General features: G+C 42.6%; 1 protein-coding gene across 1 annotated transcript in view; it reads left to right on the top strand.

Annotated features, from left to right (window-relative positions):
* The window catches only part of LOC112240063 (fibronectin type III domain-containing protein 3B), a 154,835-nt gene that overhangs the window by 72,284 nt on the left and 58,810 nt on the right, over positions 1–23,741 (top strand). Inside the window, 3 exon segments of the mRNA XM_042319519.1 lie at positions 9,919–10,061; positions 18,517–18,575; positions 20,708–20,853. Of these exon segments, the coding sequence (XP_042175453.1) occupies positions 9,919–10,061; positions 18,517–18,575; positions 20,708–20,853 (348 nt within the window).

Here is a 23,741-nt window from a genome sequence, read left to right as displayed (position 1 = left end):
ACCAGACATTGTTTTCCTATAGAAGTTACAGACTTTGACCAGACATTGTTTTCCTATAGAAATGACAGACTTTGACCAGACATTGTTTTCCTATAGAAGTTAGACTTTGACCAGACATTGTTTTCCTATAGAAGTTAGACGTTGACCAGACATTGTTTTCCTATAGAAGTTAGACGTTGACCAGACATTGTTTTCCTATAGAAATGACAGACTTTGACCAGACATTGTTTTCCTATAGAAGTTACAGACTTTGACCAGACATCGTTTTCCTATAGAAGTTACAGACTTTGACCAGACATTGTTTTCCTATAGAAATGACAGACTTTGACCAGACATTGTTTTCCTATAGAAGTTACAGACTTTGACCAGACATTGTTTTCCTATAGAAGTTAGACTTTGACCAGACATTGTTTTCCTATAGAAGTTAGACGTTGACCAGACATTGTTTTCCTATAGAAGTTACAGACTTTGACCAGACATTGTTTTCCTATAGAAATGACAGACTTTGACCAGACATTGTTTTCCTATAGAAGTTACAGACTTTGACCAGACATTGTTTTCCTATAGAAGTTAGACTTTGACCAGACATTGTTTTCCGATAGACCACCAGACATTGTTTTCCTATAGAAGTTAGACGTTGACCAGACATTGTTTTCCTATAGAAGTTAGACGTTGACCAGACATTGTTTTCCTATAGTTTTCCAGACATTGTTTTCCTATAGAAATGACAGACTTTGACCAGACATTGTTTTCCTATAGAAGTTAGACTTTGACCAGACATTGTTTTCCTATAGAAATGACAGACTTTGACCAGACATTGTTTTCCTACAGAAGTTAGACTTTACCAGACATTGTTTTCCTATAGAAGTTAGACTTTGACCAGACATTGTTTTCCTATAGAAGTTAGACTTTGACCAGACATTGTTTTCCTATAGAAGTTAGACTTTGACCAGACATTGTTTTCCTATAGAAGTTAGACTTTGACCAGACATTGTTTTCCTATAGAAATGACAGACTTTGACCAGACATTGTTTTCCTACAGAAGTTAGACTTTACCAGACATTGTTTTCCTATAGAAGTTAGACTTTGACCAGACATTGTTTTCCTATAGAAGTTAGACTTTGACCAGACATTGTTTTCCTATAGAAGTTAGACTTTGACCAGACATTGTTTTCCTATAGAAGTTAGACTTGACCAGACATTGTTTTCCTATAGAAATGACAGACTTTGACCAGACATTGTTTTCCTATAGAAGTTAGACTTTGACCAGACATTGTTTTCCTATAGAAATGACAGACTTTGACCAGACATTGTTTTCCTATAGAAGTTACAGACTTTGACCAGACATTGTTTTCCTATAGAAATGACAGACTTTGACCAGACATTGTTTTCCTATAGAAGTTAGACGTTGACCAGACATTGTTTTCCTATAGAAGTTAGACGTTGACCAGACATTGTTTTCCTATAGAAGTTAGACGTTGACCAGACATTGTTTTCCTATAGAAGTTAGACGTTGACCAGACATTGTTTTCCTATAGAAGTTAGACGTTGACCAGACATTGTTTTCCTATAGAAATGACAGACTTTGACCAGACATTGTTTTCCTATAGAAGTTAGACTTTGACCAGACATTGTTTTCCTATAGAAATGACAGACTTTGACCAGCCATTGTTTTCCTATAGAAGTTACAGACTTTGACCAGACATTGTTTTCCTATAGAAGTTAGACTTTGACCAGACATTTTTTCCTATAGACCAGACATTGTTTTCCTATAGAAGTTAGACTTTGACCAGACATTGTTTTCCTATAGAAATGACAGACTTTGACCAGACATTGTTTTCCTATAGAAGTTAGACTTTGACCAGACATTGTTTTCCTATAGAAATGACAGACTTTGACCAGACATTGTTTTCCTATAGAAGTTAGACTTTGACCAGACATTGTTTTCCTATAGAAGTTAGACGTTGACCAGACATTGTTTTCCTATAGAAGTTAGACTTTGACCAGACATTGTTTTCCTATAGAAGTTAGACTTTGACCAGACATTGTTTTCCTATAGAAGTTAGACGTTGACCAGACATTGTTTTCCTATAGAAGTTAGACGTTGACCAGACATTGTTTTACTATAGAAGTTAGACGTTGACCAGACATTGTTTTCCTATAGAAATGACAGACTTTGACCAGACATTGTTTTCCTATAGAAGTTAGACTTTGACCAGACATTGTTTTCCTATAGAAATGACAGACTTTGACCAGACATTGTTTTCCTATAGAAGTTACAGACTTTGACCAGACATTGTTTTCCTATAGAAATGACAGACTTTGACCAGACATTGTTTTCCTATAGAAGTTAGACGTTGACCAGACATTGTTTTCCTATAGAAGTTAGACGTTGACCAGACATTGTTTTACTATAGAAGTTAGACGTTGACCAGACATTGTTTTCCTATAGAAGTTAGACGTTGACCAGACATTGTTTTCCTATAGAAGTTAGACTTTGACCAGACATTGTTTTCCTATAGAAGTTAGACTTTGACCAGACATTGTTTTCCTATAGAAGTTAGACGTTGACCAGACATTGTTTTCCTATAGAAGTTAGACGTTGACCAGACATTGTTTTCCTATAGAAATGACAGACTTTGACCAGACATTGTTTTCCTATAGAAGTTAGACTTTGACCAGACATTTTTCCTATAGAAGTTAGACGTTGACCAGATATTGTTTTCCTATAGAAGTTAGACTTCGACCAGACATTGTTTTCCTATAGAAGTTACAGACTTTGACCAGACATTGTTTTCCTATAGAAGTTACAGACTTTGACCAGACATTGTTTTCCTATAGAAGTTAGACGTTGACCAGACATTGTTTTCCTATAGAAGTTACAGACGTTGACCAGACATTGTTTTCTTAAAGAAGTTAGACTTTGACCAGACATTGTTTTCCTATAGAAGTTAGACTTTGACCAGACATTGTTTTCCTATAGAAGTTAGAGACATTGTTTTCCTATAGAAGTTAGACTTTGACCAGACATTGTTTTCCTATAGAAGTTACAGACTTTGACCAGACATTGTTTTCCTATAGAAGTTAGACTTTGACCAGACATTGTTTTCCTATAGAAGTTAGACTTTGACCAGACATTGTTTTCCTATAGAAATGACAGACTTTGACCAGACATTGTTTTCCTACAGAAGTTAGACTTTACCAGACATTGTTTTCCTATAGAAGTTAGACTTTGACCAGACATTGTTTTCCTATAGAAGTTAGACTTTGACCAGACATTGTTTTCCTATAGAAGTTAGACTTTGACCAGACATTGTTTTCCTATAGAAATGACAGACTTTGACCAGACATTGTTTTCCGATAGAAGTTAGACTTTGACCAGACATTGTTTTTCTATAAAGTTAGACGTTGACCAGACATTGTTTTCCTATAGAAGTTAGACGTTGACCAGACATTGTTTTCCTATAGAAGTTAGACGTTGACCAGACATTGTTTTCCTATAGAAATGACAGACTTTGACCAGACATTGTTTTCCTATAGAAGTTAGACTTTGACCAGACATTGTTTTCCTATAGAAATGACAGACTTTGACCAGACATTGTTTTCCTATAGAAGTTACAGACTTTGACCAGACATTGTTTTCCTATAGAAATGACAGACTTTGACCAGACATTGTTTTCCTATAGAAGTTAGACTTTGACCAGACATTGTTTTCCTATAGAAATGACAGACTTTGACCAGACATTGTTTTCCTATAGAAGTTAGACTTTGACCAGACATTGTTTTCCTATAGAAATGACAGACTTTGACCAGACATTGTTTTCCTATAGAAGTTACAGACGTTGACCAGACATTGTTTTCTATAGAAGTTAGACTTTGACCAGACATTGTTTTCCTATAGAAGTTTGACCAGACATTGTTTTCCTATAGAAGTTAGACGTTGACCAGACATTGTTTTCCTATAGAAGTTAGACTTTGACCAGACATTGTTTTCCTATAGAAGTTACAGACTTTGACCAGACATTGTTTTCCTATAGAAGTTAGACTTTGACCAGACATTGTTTTCCTATAGACCCAGACATTGTTTTCCTATAGAAATGACAGACTTTGACCAGACATTGTTTTCCTATAGAAGTTAGACTTTACCAGACATTGTTTTCCTATAGAAGTTGACTTTGACCAGACATTGTTTTCCTATAGAAGTTAGACTTTGACCAGACATTGTTTTCCTATAGAAATGACAGACTTTGACCAGACATTGTTTTCCGATAGAAGTTAGACTTTGACCAGACATTGTTTTCCTATAAGTTAGACGTTGACCAGACATTGTTTTCCTATAGAAGTTAGACGTTGACCAGACATTGTTTTCCTATAGAAGTTAGACGTTGACCAGACATTGTTTTCCTATAGAAGTTAGACGTTGACCAGACATTGTTTTCCTATAGAAGTTAGACTTTGACCAGACATTGTTTTCCTATAGAAATGACAGACTTTGACCAGACATCGTTTTCCTATAGAAGTTACAGACTTTGACCAGACATTGTTTTCCTATAGAAATGACAGACTTTGACCAGACATTGTTTTCCTATAGAAGTTAGACGTTGACCAGACATTGTTTTCTTAAAGAAGTTAGACGTTGACCAGACATTGTTTTCCTATAGACCCAGACATTGTTTTCCTATAGAAGTTAGACTTTGACCAGACATTGTTTTCCTATAGAAGTTAGACTTTGACCAGACATTGTTTTCCTATAGAAGTTAGACGTTGACCAGACATTGTTTTCCTATAGAAGTTACAGACTTTGACCAGACATTGTTTTCCTATAGAAATGACAGACTTTGACCAGACATTGTTTTCCTATAGAAGTTAGACTTTGACCAGACATTTTTCCTATAGAAGTTACAGACGTTGACCAGATATTGTTTTCCTATAGAAGTTAGACTTTGACCAGACATTGTTTTCCTATAGAAGTTATACTTTGAACAGACATTGTTTTCCTATGGAAGTTAGACTTCGACCAGACATTGTTTTCCTATAGAAGTTACAGACTTTGACCAGACATTGTTTTCCTATAGAAGTTACAAACTTTGACCAGACATTGTTTTCCTATAGAAGTTAGACGTTGACCAGACATTGTTTTCCTATAGAAGTTAGACTTTGACCAGACATTGTTTTCCTATAGAAGTTACAGACTTTGACCAGACATTGTTTTCCTATAGAAGTTAGACTTTGACCAGACATTGTTTTCCTATAGAAGTTACAGACTTGACCAGACATTGTTTTCCTATAGAAGTTAGACTTTGACCAGACATTGTTTTCCTATAGAAGTTACAGACGCTGACCAGACATTGTTTTCCTATAGAAGTTACAGACTTTGACCAGACATTGTTTTCCTATAGAAGTTAGACGTTGACCAGACATTGTTTTCCTATAGAAGTTAGACTTTGACCAGACATTGTTTTCCTATAGAAGTTACAGACTTTGACCAGACATTGTTTTCCTATAGAAGTTACAGACTTTGACCAGACATTGTTTTCCTATAGAAGTTACAGACTTTGACCAGACATTGTTTTCCTATAGAAGTTACAGACTTTGACCAGACATTGTTTTCCTATAGAAATGACAGACTTTGACCAGACATTGTTTTCCTATAGAAGTTAGACTTTGACCAGACATTGTTTTCCTATAGAAGTTAGACGTTGACCAGACATTGTTTTCCTATAGAAGTTAGACGTTGACCAGACATTGTTTTCCTATAGAAATGACAGACTTTGACCAGACATTGTTTTCCTATAGAAATGACAGACTTTGACCAGACATCGTTTTCCTATAGAAGTTACAGACTTTGACCAGACATTGTTTTCCTATAGAAATGACAGACTTTGACCAGACATTGTTTTCCTATAGAAGTTACAGACTTTGACCAGACATTGTTTTCCTATAGAAGTTAGACTTTGACCAGACATTGTTTTCCTATAGAAGTTAGACGTTGACCAGACATTGTTTTCCTATAGAAGTTACAGACTTTGACCAGACATTGTTTTCCTATAGAAATGACAGACTTTGACCAGACATTGTTTTCCTATAGAAGTTAGACTTTGACCAGACATTGTTTTCCTATAGAAGTTATTGACCAGACATTGTTTTCCTATAGACCCAGACATTGTTTTCCTATAGAAGTTAGACGTTGACCAGACATTGTTTTCCTATAGAAATGACAGACTTTGACCAGACATTGTTTTCCTATAGAAGTTAGACTTTGACCAGACATTGTTTTTCTATAGAAGTTAGACGTTGACCAGACATTGTTTTCCTATAGAAGTTAGACGTTGACCAGACATTGTTTTCCTATAGAAGTTAGACGTTGACCAGACATTGTTTTCCTATAGAAGTTAGACTTTGACCAGACATTGTTTTCCTATAGAAATGACAGACTTTGACCAGACATTGTTTTCCTACAGAAGTTAGACTTTACCAGACATTGTTTTCCTATAGAAGTTAGACTTTGACCAGACATTGTTTTCCTATAGAAGTTAGACTTTGACCAGACATTGTTTTCCTATAGAAGTTAGACTTTGACCAGACATTGTTTTCCTATAGAAGTTAGACGTTGACCAGACATTGTTTTCCTATAGAAATGACAGACTTTGACCAGACATTGTTTTCCTATAGAAGTTAGACTTTGACCAGACATTGTTTTCCTATAGAAATGACAGACTTTGACCAGACATTGTTTTCCTATAGAAGTTAGACGTTGACCAGACATTGTTTTCCTATAGAAGTTAGACGTTGACCAGACATTGTTTTCCTATAGAAGTTAGACGTTGACCAGACATTGTTTTCCTATAGAAGTTAGTCGTTGACCAGACATTGTTTTCCTATAGAAGTTAGACGTTGACCAGACATTGTTTTCCTATAGAAATGACAGACTTTGACCAGACATTGTTTTCCTATAGAAATGACAGACTTTGACCAGACATCGTTTTCCTATAGAAGTTACAGACTTTGACCAGACATTGTTTTCCTATAGAAGTTAGACTTTGACCAGACATTGTTTTCCTATAGAAGTTAGACGTTGACCAGACATTGTTTTCCTATAGAAGTTAGACTTTGACCAGACATTGTTTTCCTATAGAAATGACAGACTTTGACCAGACATCGTTTTCCTATAGAAGTTACAGACTTTGACCAGACATTGTTTTCCTATAGAAATGACAGACTTTGACCAGACATTGTTTTCCTATAGAAGTTAGACGTTGACCAGACATTGTTTTCCTATAGAAGTTAGACGTTGACCAGACATTGTTTTCCTATAGAAGTTAGACGTTGACCAGACATTGTTTTCCTATAGAAGTTAGACGTTGACCAGACATTGTTTTCCTATAGAAGTTAGACGTTGACCAGACATTGTTTTCCTATAGAAGTTAGACGTTGACCAGACATTGTTTTCCTATAGAAGTTAGACGTTGACCAGACATTGTTTTCCTATAGAAATGACAGACTTTGACCAGACATTGTTTTCCTATAGAAGTTAGACTTTGACCAGACATTGTTTTCCTATAGAAATGACAGACTTTGACCAGACATTGTTTTCCTATAGAAGTTAGACTTTGACCAGACATTGTTTTCCTATAGAAGTTACAGACGTTGACCAGACATTGTTTTCCTATAGAAGTTACAGACTTTGACCAGACATTGTTTTCCTATAGAAGTTACAGACGTTGACCAGACATTGTTTTCCTATAGAAGTTACAGACTTTGACCAGACATTGTTTTCCTATAGAAGTTACAGACGTTGACCAGACATTGTTTTCCTATAGAAGTTACAGACTTTGACCAGACATTGTTTTCCTATAGAAGTTACAGACGTTGACCAGACATTGTTTTCCTATAGAAGTTACAGACTTTGACCAGACATTGTTTTCCTATAGAAGTTACAGACGTTGACCAGACATTGTTTTCCTATAGAAGTTAGACGTTGACCAGACATTGTTTTCCTATAGAAGTTAGACGTTGACCAGACATTGTTTTCCTATAGAAGTTAGACGTTGACCAGACATTGTTTTCCTATAGAAGTTAGACTTTGACCAGACATTGTTTTCCTATAGAAGTTAGACTTTGACCAGACATTGTTTTCCTATAGAAGTTAGACTTTGACCAGACATTGTTTTCCTATAGAAGTCAGACTTTGACCAGACATTGTTTTCCTATAGAAGTCAGACTTTGACCAGACATTGTTTTCCTATGGGAGGATGAGGTTGACCAGACATTGTTTTCCTATAGAAGTTAGACTTTGACCAGACATTGTTTTCCTATAGAAGTCAGACTTTGACCAGACATTGTTTTCCTATAGAAGTTAGACTTTGACCAGACATTGTTTTCCTATAGAAGTTAGACGTTGACCAGACATTGTTTTCCTATAGAAGTTACAGACGTTGACCAGACATTGTTTTCCTATAGAAGTTACAGACGTTGACCAGACATTGTTTTCCTATAGAAGTTAGACTTTGACCAGACATTGTTTTCCTATAGAAGTCAGACTTTGACCAGACATTGTTTTCCTATAGAAGTTAGACGTTGACCAGACATTGTTTTCCTATAGAAGTTAGACTTTGACCAGACATTGTTTTCCTGTAGAAGTTACAGACTTTGACCAGACATTGTTTTCCTGTAGAAGTTACAGACTTTGACCAGACATTGTTTTCCTATAGAAGTTAGACTTTGACCAGACATTGTTTTCCTGTAGAAGTTACAGACGTTGACCAGACATTGTTTTCCTATAGAAGTTAGACTTTGACCAGACATTGTTTTCCTATAGAAGTCAGACTTTGACCAGACATTGTTTTCCTATAGAAGTCAGACTTTGACCAGACATTGTTTTCCTATGGGAGGATGAGGTTGACCAGACATTGTTTTCCTGACTTTGACCAGACATTGTTTTCCTATAGAAGTCAGACTTTGACCAGACATTGTTTTCCTATAGAAGTTAGACTTTGACCAGACATTGTTTTCCTATAGAAGTTAGACGTTGACCAGACATTGTTTTCCTATAGAAGTTACAGACGTTGACCAGACATTGTTTTCCTATAGAAGTTACAGACGTTGACCAGACATTGTTTTCCTATAGAAGTTAGACTTTGACCAGACATTGTTTTCCTATAGAAGTCAGACTTTGACCAGACATTGTTTTCCTATAGAAGTTAGACGTTGACCAGACATTGTTTTCCTATAGAAGTTAGACTTTGACCAGACATTGTTTTCCTGTAGAAGTTACAGACTTTGACCAGACATTGTTTTCCTGTAGAAGTTACAGACTTTGACCAGACATTGTTTTCCTATAGAAGTTAGACTTTGACCAGACATTGTTTTCCTGTAGAAGTTACAGACGTTGACCAGACATTGTTTTCCTGTAGAAGTTAGACTTTGACCAGACATTGTTTTCCTGTAGAAGTTACAGACTTTGACCAGACATTGTTTTCCTATAGAAGTTAGACTTTGACCAGACATTGTTTTCCTGTAGAAGTTACAGACGTTGACCAGACATTGTTTTCCTGTAGAAGTTAGACTTTGACCAGACATTGTTTTCCTGTAGAAGTTAGACTTTGACCAGACATTGTTTTCCTATAGAAGTTACAGACGTTGACCAGACATTGTTTTCCTACAGAAGTTACAGACGTTGACCAGACATTGTTTTCCTATAGAAGTTAGACTTTGACCAGACATTGTTTTCCTGTAGAAGTTACAGACGTTGACCAGACATTGTTTTCCTATGGGAGGATGAGGTTGTCTCAAACACATGCAAACTATTTGCCTCTGTTTTAAGAGCATGTGTTGGGTCTATTGTCATTGTAAAGTCTACTGAGATGCTTTCCATGCAGTTTGTGTCAATAAAGTTTGGTTGTATTTGATTGGTTATAGCGGGAAGAGCCACGTCCCTTCACTAGTGTCATTGGGGTCAATGGGCGGAGCTAACAGTCCAGGAGGGAAGAAGCCGGAACGACGACAACTACGGAGCAGCCCAAGGAGCAACGAGCCAGACACACACACACAATCACCGCAAGGTAAATACACGCACACACACACACGCAGGCACACACATGCACACACACAGATAAGTGAATACTCTTCAGATGTCTCTCCCTCTTTTCTTCTCATTGAAAGAGAGAAAAAGATGAATGGATGAATGGTGTCTTACTGAGGTGGAGAGGAGAGGTGGAGAGAGAGGGAGGGGGGAGAGAAGGGGTTGTCTAGGTAACCACATAGCTGAGTCTTTTCCCAAGACCTATCGGTTTCTCCCTCTACAATACTGGCCTTGTCTGGGAGGGGGGGTGGGCAGGATAGGAGAGAGGAGAGGTAGTGAGGAGAGGAGAGGAGAGGAGTGGAGGTGAGGGGAGGGGAGAGAGGGAAGAGGGGTGAGGTACAGTACATATCTGTTGAGTCCTGTTCTCCATGAAGGAACCCTTTGAGCTCTCTTTCAAACACACACATCTCTATCTCTCTGGCTTGTGTGCAGAGGTGGTGACAGACAGGCCTGCTGAGAGACACCAGAGTTAATCCCAAAGAAAGATGCCAACCCACCTCTCAGACCCCCATTTCAGCTTTGGACCAGCCCGGCTGTACAGTCCGGGGTCAGGGGAATGTTCCATTGAGGCCAGGTGTAAGGGGGGGTTTGTTGGGCTGGGTGGTGACATCATGGAAAGAGAGAGAGCCTGATGAGCTTTGATCAACTCAGTATCTTCACACACACACACGTACAGTACATTTCAGTGTATGACTAGGAGTATCTGTGTCTTTCTGATGGTCTGGCAGGGTCTCAGTTCTGGACTGGAGATCAGGCTGACTCAGCTACAACACACACACACTGACACCCCGTGACTGGGCTTCCTCTAAAACAATCAGAGCATGAGAGGGGGAGAAAAAAGATAAGAGTATGATAGAGGGGCAGGGGAATTAAAAGTGAGAACAGAGAATATGAGAGCGAATGAAAAGCTTGGAGGTAGACTGAGTGGAGAGAAAGATGGTAGAGAGAGTGAGAGGGGGATGAGAGACTGAGTGGAGAGAAAGATGGTAGAGAGAGTGAGAGGGGGATGAGAGACTGAGTGGAGCGAAAGATGGTAGAGAGAGTGAGAGGGGGATGAGAGACTGAGTGGAGAGAAAGATGGTAGAGAGAGTGAGAGGGGGATGAGAGACTGAGTGGAGCGAAAGATGGTAGAGAGAGTGAGAGGGGATGAGAGACTGAGTGGAGAGAAAGATGGTAGAGAGAGTGAGAGGGGGATGAGAGACTGAGTGGAGCGAAAGATGGTAGAGAGTGAGAGGAGATGGTAGAGATGAGAGGGGGATGAGAGACTGAGTGGAGAGAAAGATGGTAGTGAGAGTGGGATGAGAGACTGAGTGGAGAGAAAGATGGTAGAGAGAGTGAGAGACTGAGTGGAGAGAAAGATGGTAGAGGGGAGAGGGGGATGAGAGACAGGGGAGAGAAAGATGGTAGAGAGAGTGAGAGGGGATGAGAGACAGAGGGAGAGAAAGATGGTAGAGAGAGTGAGAGGGGGATGAGAGAGAAAGATGGTAGAGAGAGTGAGAGGGGGATGAGAGACAGAGGGAGAGAAAGATGGTAGAGAGAGTGAGAGGGGGATGAGAGAGAAAGGGAGAGAAAGAGAGATATAGAAAGGACTGAGCGAGAGAACATTCCATCCGTCTAATCTACTGCTTGGCCCTCTGCTTTCAACCATGAGTATCTCACACACACACACACACACACACACTGTCTGGAACACCTTTGCTCTGTGCCCTCCTGGACGTGTGTGTCTATTGGCTAATGTACTATATCCCAGTAATGTGCTTGGCTACCAGTCAGTCAAGACAGTCAGTAAAGCCCACCGCTCTACCTTAGAACTGAGCCGCTCTAAACACAATCAGATGTGCCTCTGTCCTCCATGGTGGATCTATGTCAGCGGTGCAGTTTATCTGTAGAGAACCGTGATTTCAGGAAACTGATGTCCCATGGTGGATCTATGTCAGCGGTGCAGTTTATCTGTAGAGAACCGTGATTTCAGGAAACTGATGTCCCATGGTGGATCAATGCCAGCGGTGCAGTTTATCTGTAGAGAACCGTGATTTCAGGAAACTGATGTCCCATGGTGGATCAATGCCAGCGGTGCAGTTTATCTGTAGAGAACCGTGATTTCAGGAAACTGATGTCCCATGGTGGATCTATGTCAGCGGTGCAGTTTCTCAGTAGAGAACCGTGATTTCAGGAAACTGATGTCCCATGGTGGATCTATGTCAGCGGTGCAGTTTATCTGTAGAGAACCGTGATTTCAGGAAACTGATGTCCCATGGTGGATCAATGCCAGCGGTGCAGTTTATCTGTAGAGAACCGTGATTTCAGGAAACTGATGTCCCATGGTGGATCAATGCCAGCGGTGCAGTTTCTCAGTAGAGAACCGTGATTTCAGGAAACTGATGTCCCATGGTGGATCTATGTCAGCGGTGCAGTTTATCTGTAGAGAACCGTGATTTCAGGAAACTGATGTCCCATGGTGGATCTATGTCAGCGGTGCAGTTTATCTGTAGAGAACCGTGATTTCAGGAAACTGATGTCCCATGGTGGATCAATGCCAGCGGTGCAGTTTCTCAGTAGAGAACCGTGATTTCAGGAAACTGATGTCCCATGGTGGATCTATGTCAGCGGTGCAGTTTATCTGTAGAGAACCGTGATTTCAGGAAACTGATGTCCCATGGTGGATCTATGTCAGCGGTGCAGTTTATCTGTAGAGAACCGTGATTTCAGGAAACTGATGTCCCATGGTGGATCAATGCCAGCAGTGCAGTTTCTCAGTAGAGAACCGTGATTTCAGGAAACTGATGTCCCATGGTGGATCAATGCCAGCGGTGCAGTTTATCTGTAGAGAACCGTGATTTCAGGAAACTGATGTCCCATGGTGGATCAATGCCAGCGGTGCAGTTTATCTGTAGAGAACCGTGATTTCAGGAAACTGATGTCCCATGGTGGATCAATGCCAGCGGTGCAGTTTCTCAGTAGAGAACAGTGATTTCAGGAAACTGATGTCCCATGGTGGATCAATGCCAGCGGTGCAGTTTATCTGTAGAGAACCGTGATTTCAGGAAACTGATGTCCCATGGTGGATCAATGCAGAGTTTCTCAGTGAGAACCTGATTTCAGGAAACTGATGTCCCATGGTGGATCAATGCCAGCGGTGCAGTTTCTCAGTAGAGAACCGTGATTTCAGGAAACTGATGTCCCATGGTGGATCAATGCCAGCGGTGCAGTTTCTCAGTAGAGAACCGTGATTTCAGGAAACTGATGTCCCATGGTGGATCAATGCCAGCGGTTGCAGTTTATCTGTAGAGTTTAGATTTCAACTGAAACAGATGTGCCTTTGTCCACCATGTTGGTTCTCCGTCATCATAACTGCAGCACCTTTCTGTGATTCTAGTGGTGCTTTCAAGATGACGTCAGTAGTCTTCAGGTCAGAAAGATGTCCAAGTTCCCGACTTGGTATTCCGACTTGGTATTCCGACTTGGTATTCCGAGGAGAGAAAATAGACGACTCCTGACACATTTAAAACAAAAGCCTTTGATGTAAGATGATGTCATCCCCAGACACACAGAGAGAGAAAGAGAGCTGTAAGTGCTCGTTTAGTTCGTTAACACATCCGACCCCTGACCTTAGCATGACTCAAGCCATTTAACATAAACCACGTTGTCATAGTGACTCTCCGTAAGTGTGTACGCTCTCCCACCCTCCATGTTTCTGCTTGCCCCCCCCAAATAAGGGCCTGCTCTGTATCAGCTGGTCCTCTGTGTCAGCTGATTCAAGGAGTACAAGTCCAGTCTGACTCAGTCTTGTTCTTACAAGTCTCTCTTACACACATCTGCACAATGTTGGCTAGTGCAGAGCCAGAGCTGCATATCATCAGACCTTCATTTCCATCTGATTTACATGATCTTAAGAACAGTGATATTAACACATTACCTTGGTCGACTGGGTTGAAACTGTACTTCTACCATCTCAGAGTTTCCAACGCTTCAGCCAACACACACACACACACACACACACACACACACACACACACACACACACTGTTGCCTTCTAGGAAGAGCGGCAGAATTCCTGTGTCTCTTGGCACCTCAGACGTACATCTCTCCTCCTCTCTTTATCTTATCTCTCTATCTCTACAGTGCCGTTATAGTATTTGCTCCCTTTAAAAAATATATATTTTTGATACTGAATGATATCAGATCTTCAACCAAAGCCAAACAAATACATACTTATTTGATTTATTTCATAAACAAAGTTATGCAACACCCAATTCCCCTGTGTGAAAAAGACATTTCCGTCCCACACTTAATAACTGGTTGTGCCACCTTTGGCAGCAATGACACCAACCAAACACTTCCTGTAGTGATTGATCGGTCTCTCACGTTGCTGTGGAGGAATTTTGGCCCACTCTTCCATGCAGTAACTGTAACGGAGCAACATTTGTGGGTTTTAAAGCTTGAACTGCTTGTTAGGCCATTCCAAAACTATAAATGTGTTGCTTTTTAGCCATTTTCATGTGGACTTGATTGTGTGTTTTGGATCATTGTCTTGCTGCACGACCCAGCTGTTCTTAAGCTTCAGCTCACAGACAGATGGCCTGACATTCTCCTGTAGAAGTCTCTGATACAGAGCAGAATTCATGGTTTCTTCTATTAAGGCAAGTCGTCCAGGTCCTGAGGCAGCAAAGCATCCCCAAACCATCACACTACCACCACCATCCTTCACCGTTGGTGTGAGGTTCTTACTGTGGAATGCAGTGTTTGGTTTTCGCCAGGCATAATGGGACCCATGTCGTCCAAAAAGTTCTGCAGGAGAATTCTACAGGAGAATGTCAGGTCATCCGCCTGTGAGTTGAAGCCAATGACCCACGGCTGGGTCACGCAGCAAGACAACGATCCAAAACACACAATCAAGTCCACATGAAAATGTCTAAAAAGCTAAACATTTGAAGTTTTGGAATGGACCAGTCAAAGTCCAGACCTAATGATCCCAATCGAGATGTTGTGGCAGGATTTGAAACAAGCAGTTTAAGCAGTTCTGCATGTAAGAGTGGGACACAATTCCTCCAGAGCGAAGTGAGAGACAACTACAGGAAGCGTTTGGTTGCCGTCATCGCTGCTGAAGGTGGTACAACCACTTATTGAGTGTGAGGGGGAAATGACGTTTTCACACTGGAGAATTGGTCGTTGCACAACTTTTGTTAATGAAATAAATAAAGGAAGTATCTTTTTGTTGTTGTTGTTATTTGTAAACTCCGGTTCCCTTTATCTAATATTAGCTTTTGGATGAAGATCTGATGACATTCAGTATAAAAAATATGCTTTAAATCAGAAAGGGGGCAAATACTTTTTCATGTCTCTGTGCCTCTCTTTCTTTGTCTCTGTATCTCCCTCTCTCCTCCTCCTCCTCTCTCTCTCTCTCCTCCTCCTCTCTCTCCTCCTCCTCCTCCTCCTCCTCTCCTCTCCTCCTCCTCCTCCTCTCTCCTCCTCTCTCCTCCGTTCCTTCAGATCGTTGTTTCTAGTTTCTAAAAGTCTGTTTTTTAATACACACAGACACACTTCGATATATTCACACAGTCTGACAAGCCCCTCCCCTGTGCATCTGCTGCGCCTGCTGATGATGTCACAGAACTGGAACACAGTGATTGTGTAATCACCCTACGCTCCTCTTACATTTGCCATTTTAGTCATTTAGCTCTTATCCAGAGCGACTTGCAATTAGTGCATTCATCTTAAGATAGGTGGGTGAGACAACGACACATCTCGATAGTAAGTAGTTTCCCTCAACAAAGCATCTATCAGCAAAATCAGCGCTAGTGGGGAAAACCGAAGGGCCTTTATTTTATTCTAGTGGTGGGTGGTTGGCCAAGAGACCAGAGGGGGAGGAATGGAGGGCTTGGGTTGTGATGAAGGGTTTGAGCAGAGCCTGAAGGTAGGGAGGGCCAGTTCCCCTGGCTGCTCAGTAGGCCAGCACCTAGATGACCCCTCACAAACCTCCTCTCTGCTTTCCTCATTTTTCTCTCCATCCTGATACATATCCCTTCTTATCCTCCGTTCCTCTTCTGTGTTCTAATCTCTCTCTCCTCTCCTTCTCTCCTTCTCTCCTTTCCTTCTCTCCTCTGCATGTGTGTTTCCTCTCTCCTCTTTCTTTCTATCTTTCTTTTCCCATGTCCCACTCTTACTCAGGGCCCCCTGTCCCTCTCTTACTCAGGGTCCCCTGTCCCACTCTTACTCAGGGTCCCCTGTCCCTCTCTTACTCAGGGCCCCCTGTCCCTCTCTTACTCAGGGTCCCCTGTCCCACTCTTACTCAGGGTCCCCTGTCCCACTCTTACTCAGGGCCCCCTTACTGTCCCTCTCTTACTCAGGGCCCCCTGTCCCTCCCCTCTCTTACTCAGGGCCCCCTGTCCCACTCTTACTCCCCCTGTCCCACTCTTACTCAGGGTCCCCCACTGGGTCCCCTGTCTCTTACTCAGGGTCCCCTGTCCCCCTCTCTTACTCAGGGTCCCCTCTGGGCCCCCTCCCTCTCTTACTCAGGGTCCCCTGTCCCTCTCTTACTCAGGGCCCCCTGTCCCTCTCTTACTCAGGGCCCCCTGTCCCTCTCTTACTCAGGGCCCCCTGTCCCTCTCTTACTCAGGGCCCCCTGTCCCACTCTTACCTTATACCTTATATAATGTTACATACCCTACATTGTTCATCTCATGCATACGTATATACTGTACTCTACATCATCGACTGCATCCTTATGTAATACATGTATCACTAGCCACTTTAACTATGCCACTTGGTTTACATACTTATCTCATATGTATATACTGTACTCGATATCATCTACTGTATCTTGCCTATGCTGCTCTGTACCATCACTCATTCATATATCCTTATGTACATATTCTTTATCCCCTTACACTGTGTATGACAGTAGTTTTTTTTGGAATTGTTAGTTAGATTACTTGCTCGTTATTACTGCATTGTCGGAACTAGAAGCACAAGCATTTCGCTACACTCGCATTAACATCTGCTAACCATGTGTATGTGACAAATAAAATTTGATTTGATTTGATTTACTCAGGGTCCCCTGTCCCTCTCTTACTCAGGGCCCCCTGTCCCTCTCTTACTCAGGGTCCCCTGTCCCACTCTTACTCAGGGTCCCCTGTCCCACTCTTACTCAGGGTCCCCTGTCCCACTCTTACTCAGGGTCCCCTGTCCCTCTCTTACTCAGGGCCCCCTGTCCCTCTCTTACTCAGGGTCCCCCCACTGTCCCACTTACTCAGGGTCCCCTGTCCCACTCAGGGCCCCCCACTGTCCCCTGTCCCACTCTTACTCAGGGTCCCCTGTCCCTCTCTTACTCAGGGTCCCCTGTCCCACCCCCTCCCTCTTACTCAGGGTCCCCTGTCCCACTCTTACTCAGGGTCCCCTGTCCCTCTCTTACTCAGGGTCCCCTGTCCCTCTCTTACTCAGGTTCCCCTGTCCCACTCTTTACTCAGGGTCCCCTGTCCCACTCTCTTACTCAGGGTCCCCTCCCCTGTCCCTGTCCCTCTTACTCAGGGTCCCCTGTCCCTGGTTCCCTGTCCCACTCTTACTCAGGGTCCCCTGTCCCTCTCTTACTCAGGGTCCCCTGTCCCACTCAGGTTCCCTTCCCACTCTTACTCAGGGCCCCCTGTCCCACTCTTACTCAGGGTCCCCTGTCCCACTCTTACTCAGGGTCCCAAGTCCCACTCTTACTCAGGGTCCCAAGTCCCACTCTTACTCAGGGTCCCAAGTCCCACTCTTTCCAAGTCTTACTCAGCTTTGGCTCAGACCACCGTCTTTTCTCCCTTCCCCCCCACCATCTCTCTCTTCCTCTGGTCCTCTGTTGCTCTGTCGTTCTTTGTCTCTGTCCTCTGTAATCAAACAAACACATCCAGACAAACAGAAACAGGAGATGTGGTCAGGAGAGATTTAACCTGATGCTACTGACTCTCTCCCTCTCTCTCTGAAACACAAACCATTTCTGGGTGATTTAGTGAACTCTGCTCTGATGGAGAAAGCAGCTCTGCTCCTGTCTGAAGCAATTCTGGTATAGGGATTACACACACACACACACTCTGGGGAAAAACTTCCATTAAACACACACACACACAAAGACACGCCAGCGTTAACCCCAACCCGCTCCTAAATCACCCCTAGACATGCTCTGCCACTGGGTGTGTGTGTGTGTGTGTGTGTGTGTGTGTGTGCGTGTGTGTGTGTGTGTGTGTGTGTGTGTGTGTGTGTGTGTGTGTTACTGGAACCCTGTTTTATGAACAGAGGGCAGACCTAGGCAGTAATCCAGGTTGGGGTCTGTACATACTGTACCTACTGTATATGACACAGCTCAGCCTGCCCTCTGGTGGTGCTTAGCTGTAATAACACCCTCTCACACAAGGACAGAAACACACTAGTTGGTGGTAATGTTGTTTCTGTTCTCACCTCAGATCACGACTCGGAGGCAAAGAGAGTTCAGGAAGTGCTCTCCGCCATCGACAAACCACAGGTCAGTCACACACACATACCCACACGCAGACACACACTCACACACACACTTGCAGACAAAGACATCTGTACCTAAAGGTTCTTCCTCCCAGAGCAGTATGTCCTTTGGAGCCCAGAACACCTGCAGTCCCCAACCTGACCACACAGGGGCAGTATTGTACCACCTCATCACACAGAACTAGGGCCACAACACTACCAGTAATTTACCGAAGTTACCAGAATCTTCAGTAATTTTGGTAATCAACAGAAAATCTATGGCAATCTATCGAAACTTTGGTCATTTATACTTGAATACATTTTTTACAAATTCTTCATATATAGTATTAATTTGTTATATCTGTATTTTCCATGAATTTCTAGTGGATAGACCATATCGTTCAAGAGAAAATAGCTTAATTAATTTTAAAAAGGATCTAATCAACATTGGCATTATTTTCTACTACCTCTGCAACTCTTCCAACTATTGACCGTGTTCACAACTGCCATCAGTTTGATGCAAAAACATTGACAAAAACTAATTTTGACATAGAAAATAAATGAAAGTGTGTTAACAAATATATAGGTTATTTCATGCTGAAACCATCATATTAAACACCAATGGTATTCAATAAGTTGATTGTTTATATTTAGGATAATGTTTCACAGCTTTGTCATTCTATTTTTTTTTATTTTTAAATCATCTTATTGAATTATTTCATATATTTTACATAGAGGGGCAGAGGTACCCAAAATGGCCACTAGATGTCTTGTGATAGATTACATAAAATCCAGTAACCCATAAAAGTTTCCCTCCCTTTGCAACCCTACACAGGACTCTAACGGATCTTCTGTACAGTATTCATAAGGAACACACTAGAAGTATGAGAGAGAGACTGTCAGCTTGTCTTCTAGAGGCTTCTAGAGGGAGAGGTCATATGAGACAGTCTTCAGTGTGTGTCTCTGGGATGTGGTTTGTCCCCAGGGCAGATTGGGTATTCAGTGGATGTGGTTTGTCCCCAGGGCAGATTGGGTATTCAGTGGATGTGGTTTGTCCCCAGGGCAGATTGGGTATTCAGTGGATGTGGTTTGTCCCCAGGGCAGATTGGGTATTCAGTGGATGTGGTTTGTCCCCAGGGCAGATTGGGTATTCCGTAGATGTGGTTTGTCCCCAGGGCAGATTGGGTATTCATTGGATGTGGTTTGTCCCAAGGGCAGATTAGGTATTCAGTGGATGTGGTTTGTCCCCAGGGCAGATTGGGTATTCAGTGGATGTGGTTTGTCCCCAGGGCAGAAAGGGTATTCAGTGGATGTGGTTTGTCCCCAGGGCAGATTGGGTGGATGTCCCCAGGGCAGAAAGGGTATTCAGTGGATGTGGTTTGTCCCCAGGGCAGATTGGGTATTCAGTGGATGTGGTTTGTCCCCAGGGCAGATTACGTATTCATTAGATGTGGTTTGTCCCCAGGGCAGATTGGGTATTCATTGGATGTGGTTTGTCCCAAGGGCAGATTAGGTATTCAGTGGATGTCCCCAGGGCAGATTGGGTATTCAGTGGATGTGGTTTGTCCCCAGGGCAGATTGGGTATTCAGTGGATGTGGTTTGTCCCCAGGGCAGATTGGGTATTCAGTGGATGTGGTTTGTCCCCAGGGCAGATTGGGTATTCAGTGGATGTGGTTTGTCCCCAGGGCAGATTGGGTATTCAGTGGATGTGGTTTGTCCCCAGGGCAGATTGGGTATTCCTTAGATGTGGTTTGTCCCCAGGGCAGATTGGGTATTCATTGGATGTGGTTTGTCCCAAGGGCAGATTAGGTATTCAGTGGATGTGGTTTGTCCCCAGGGCAGATTGGGTATTCAGTGGATGTGGTTTGTCCCCAGGGCAGAAAGGGTATTCAGTGGATGTGGTTTGTCCCCAGGGCAGATTGGGTATTCAGTGGATGTGGTTTGTCCCCAGGGCAGAAAGGGTATTCAGTGGATGTGGTTTGTCCCCAGGGCAGATTGGGTATTCAGTGGATGTGGTTTGTCCGCAGGGCAGAAAGGGTATGGGTAAATGTTTCTTCTACTCAGACTGTCATTTCACCGACCCAGCATCCGTGACGGGGATGAACTGATAGGAACTTTTTGTGTGTGTTATCTAACGTGTGTGTGTGGTGTTCCAGGTGTCCAACGTGCACGCGCGGGGTGCTAGGTTGTCCTGGGCTCCCCCGGTCGGGCTGGTAAACCGGTTCAGCAACAGCCAGTCTCTCACCTACGAGGTCTCTCTGTCCGACAAGGGACGGGACGGCAAATACAGACTTATATACAGGTAACACACACCTACCTCTGATCCTGTCTAACAGGTAACACACACCTAACTCTGATCCTGACTAACAGGTAACACACACCTATCTCTGATCCTGACTAGCAGGTAAAACACACCTATCTCTGATCCTGTCTAACAGGTAACACACCTACCTCTGATCCTGTCTAACAGGTAACACACACCTACCTCTGATCCTGTCTAACAGGTAACACACACCTACCTCTGATCCTGACTAGCAGGTAACACACACCTACCTCTGATCCTGTCTAACAGGTAACACACACCTACCTCTGATCCTGACTAGCAGGTAAAACACACCTAACTCTGAACCTGTCTAGCAGGTAAAACACACCTATCTCTGATCCTGACTAGCAGGTAACACACACCTAACTCTGATCCTGTCTAGCAGGTAACACACACCTAACTCTGATCCTGACTAGCAGGTAACACACACCTATCTCTGATCCTGACTAGCAGGTAAAACACACCTATCTCTGATCCTGACTAGCAGGTAAAACACACCTATCTCTGATCCTGTCTAGCAGGTAAAACACACCTAACTCTGATCCTGACTAGCAGGTAAAACACACCTATCTCTGATCCTGTCTAGCAGGTAAAACACACCTAACTCTGATCCTGACTAGCAGGTAAAACACACCTATCTCTGATCCTGACTAGCAGGTAAAACACACCTAACTCTGATCCTGACTAGCAGGTAAAACACACCTATCTCTGATCCTGACTAGCAGGTAAAACACACCTAACTCTGATCCTGACTAGCAGGTAACACACACCTATCTCTGATCTTGACTAGCAGGTAAAACTAACTCTGATCCTGACTAGCAGGTAAAACACACCTATCTCTGATCCTGACTAGCAGGTAAAACACACCTAACTCTGATCCTGACTAGCAGGTAAAACACACCTATCTCTGATCCTGACTAGCAGGTAAAACACACCTCTGATCCTGACTGCAGGTAAAACACACCTAATTCTGATCCTGACTAACAGGTAAAACACACCTATCTCTGATCCTGACTAGCAGGTAACACACACCTAACTCTGATCCTGACTAGCAGGTAAAACACACCTAACTCTGATCCTGACTAGCAGGTAAAACACACCTAACTCTGATCCTGACTAGCAGGTAAAACACACCTGATCCTGACTAGCAGGTAAAACACACCTATCTCTGATCCTGACTGCAGGTAAAACACACCTATCTCTGATCCTGACTAGCAGGTAACACACACCTATCTCTGATCCTGACTAGCAGGTAAAACACACCTATCTCTGATCCTGACTAGCAGGTAACACACACCTATCTCTGATCCTGACTAGCAGGTAAAACACACCTATCTCTGATTCTGACTAGCAGGTAACACACACCTAACTCTGATCCTGACTAGCAGGTAAAACACACCTATCTCTGATCCTGACTAGCAGGTAAAACACACCTAACTCTGATCCTGCCTAGCAGGTAAAACACACCTATCTCTGATCCTGTCTAGCAGGTAAAACACCTGACCTAAAACTCTCTGATCCTGACTAGCAGGTAAAACACACCTAACTCTGATCCTGACTAGCAGGTAAACACACCTAACTCTGATCCTGACTAGCAGGTAAAACACACCTAACTCTGATCCTGACTAGCAGGTAAAACACACCTAACTCTGATCCTGTCTAGCAGGTAAAACACACCTAACTCTGATCCTGTCTAGCAGGTAAAACACACCTAACTCTGATGCTGTCTAGCAGGTAACACACACCTAACTCTGATCCTGTCTAGCAGGTAACACACACCTAACTCTGACCCTGACTAGCAGGTAAAACACACCTAACTCTGATCCTGACTAGCAGGTAAAACACACCTAACTCTGATCCTGACTAGCAGGTAAAACACACCTAACTCTGAAACTGACTAGCAGGTAACACACACCCAACTCTGAAACTGACTAGCAGGTAACACACACCCAACTCTGATCCTGACTAGCAGGTAAAACACACCTATCTCTGATCCTGACTAGCAGGTAAAACACACCTAACTCTGATCCTGACTAGCAGGTAAAACACACCTATCTCTGATCCTGACTAGCAGGTAAAACACACCTAACTCTGATCCTGACTAGCAGGTAAAACACACCTATCTCTGATCCTGACTAGCAGGTAAAACACACCTATCTCAGATCCTGACTAGCAGGTAAAACACACCCAACTCTGAAACTGACTAGCAGGTAACACACACCCAACTCTGATCCTGACTAGCAGGTAACACACACCTATCTCTGATCCTGACTAGCAGGTAAAACACACCTATCTCAGATCCTGACTAGCAGGCAAAACACACCTATCTCTGATTCTGACTAGCAGGTAAAACACACCTATCTCTGATCCCGACTAGCAGGTAAAACACACCTATCTCTGATCCCGACTAGCAGGTAACACACACCTATCTCTGATCCCGACTAACAGGTAAAACACACCTATCTCTGATCCTGACTAGCAGGTAAAACACACCTATCTCTGATCCTGACTAGCAGGTAAAACACACCTATCTCTGATCCTGACTAGCAGGTAAAACACACCTATCTCTGATCCTGACTAGCAGGTAAAACACACCTATCTCTGAACCTGACTAGCAGGTAAAACACACCTAACTCTGATCCTGTCTAGCAGGTAAAACACACCTAACTCTGACCCTGTCTAGCAGGTAAAACACACCTAACTCTGATGCTGTCTAGCAGGTAACACACACCTAACTCTGATCCTGTCTAGCAGGTAAAACACACCTAACTCTGATCCTGACTAGCAGGTAAAACACACCTAACTCTGATCCTGACTAGCAGGTAAAACACACCTAACTCTGATCCTGACTAGCAGGTAAAACACAC

This window comes from Oncorhynchus tshawytscha, unplaced genomic scaffold (assembly GCF_018296145.1).
Source record: "Oncorhynchus tshawytscha isolate Ot180627B unplaced genomic scaffold, Otsh_v2.0 Un_scaffold_1528_pilon_pilon, whole genome shotgun sequence".
NCBI classification, from domain to species: Eukaryota; Metazoa; Chordata; class Actinopteri; order Salmoniformes; family Salmonidae; genus Oncorhynchus; species Oncorhynchus tshawytscha.
Note: the sequence above shows the minus strand (reverse complement) of the source record. Positions and strands in the feature narration are given on the sequence as shown.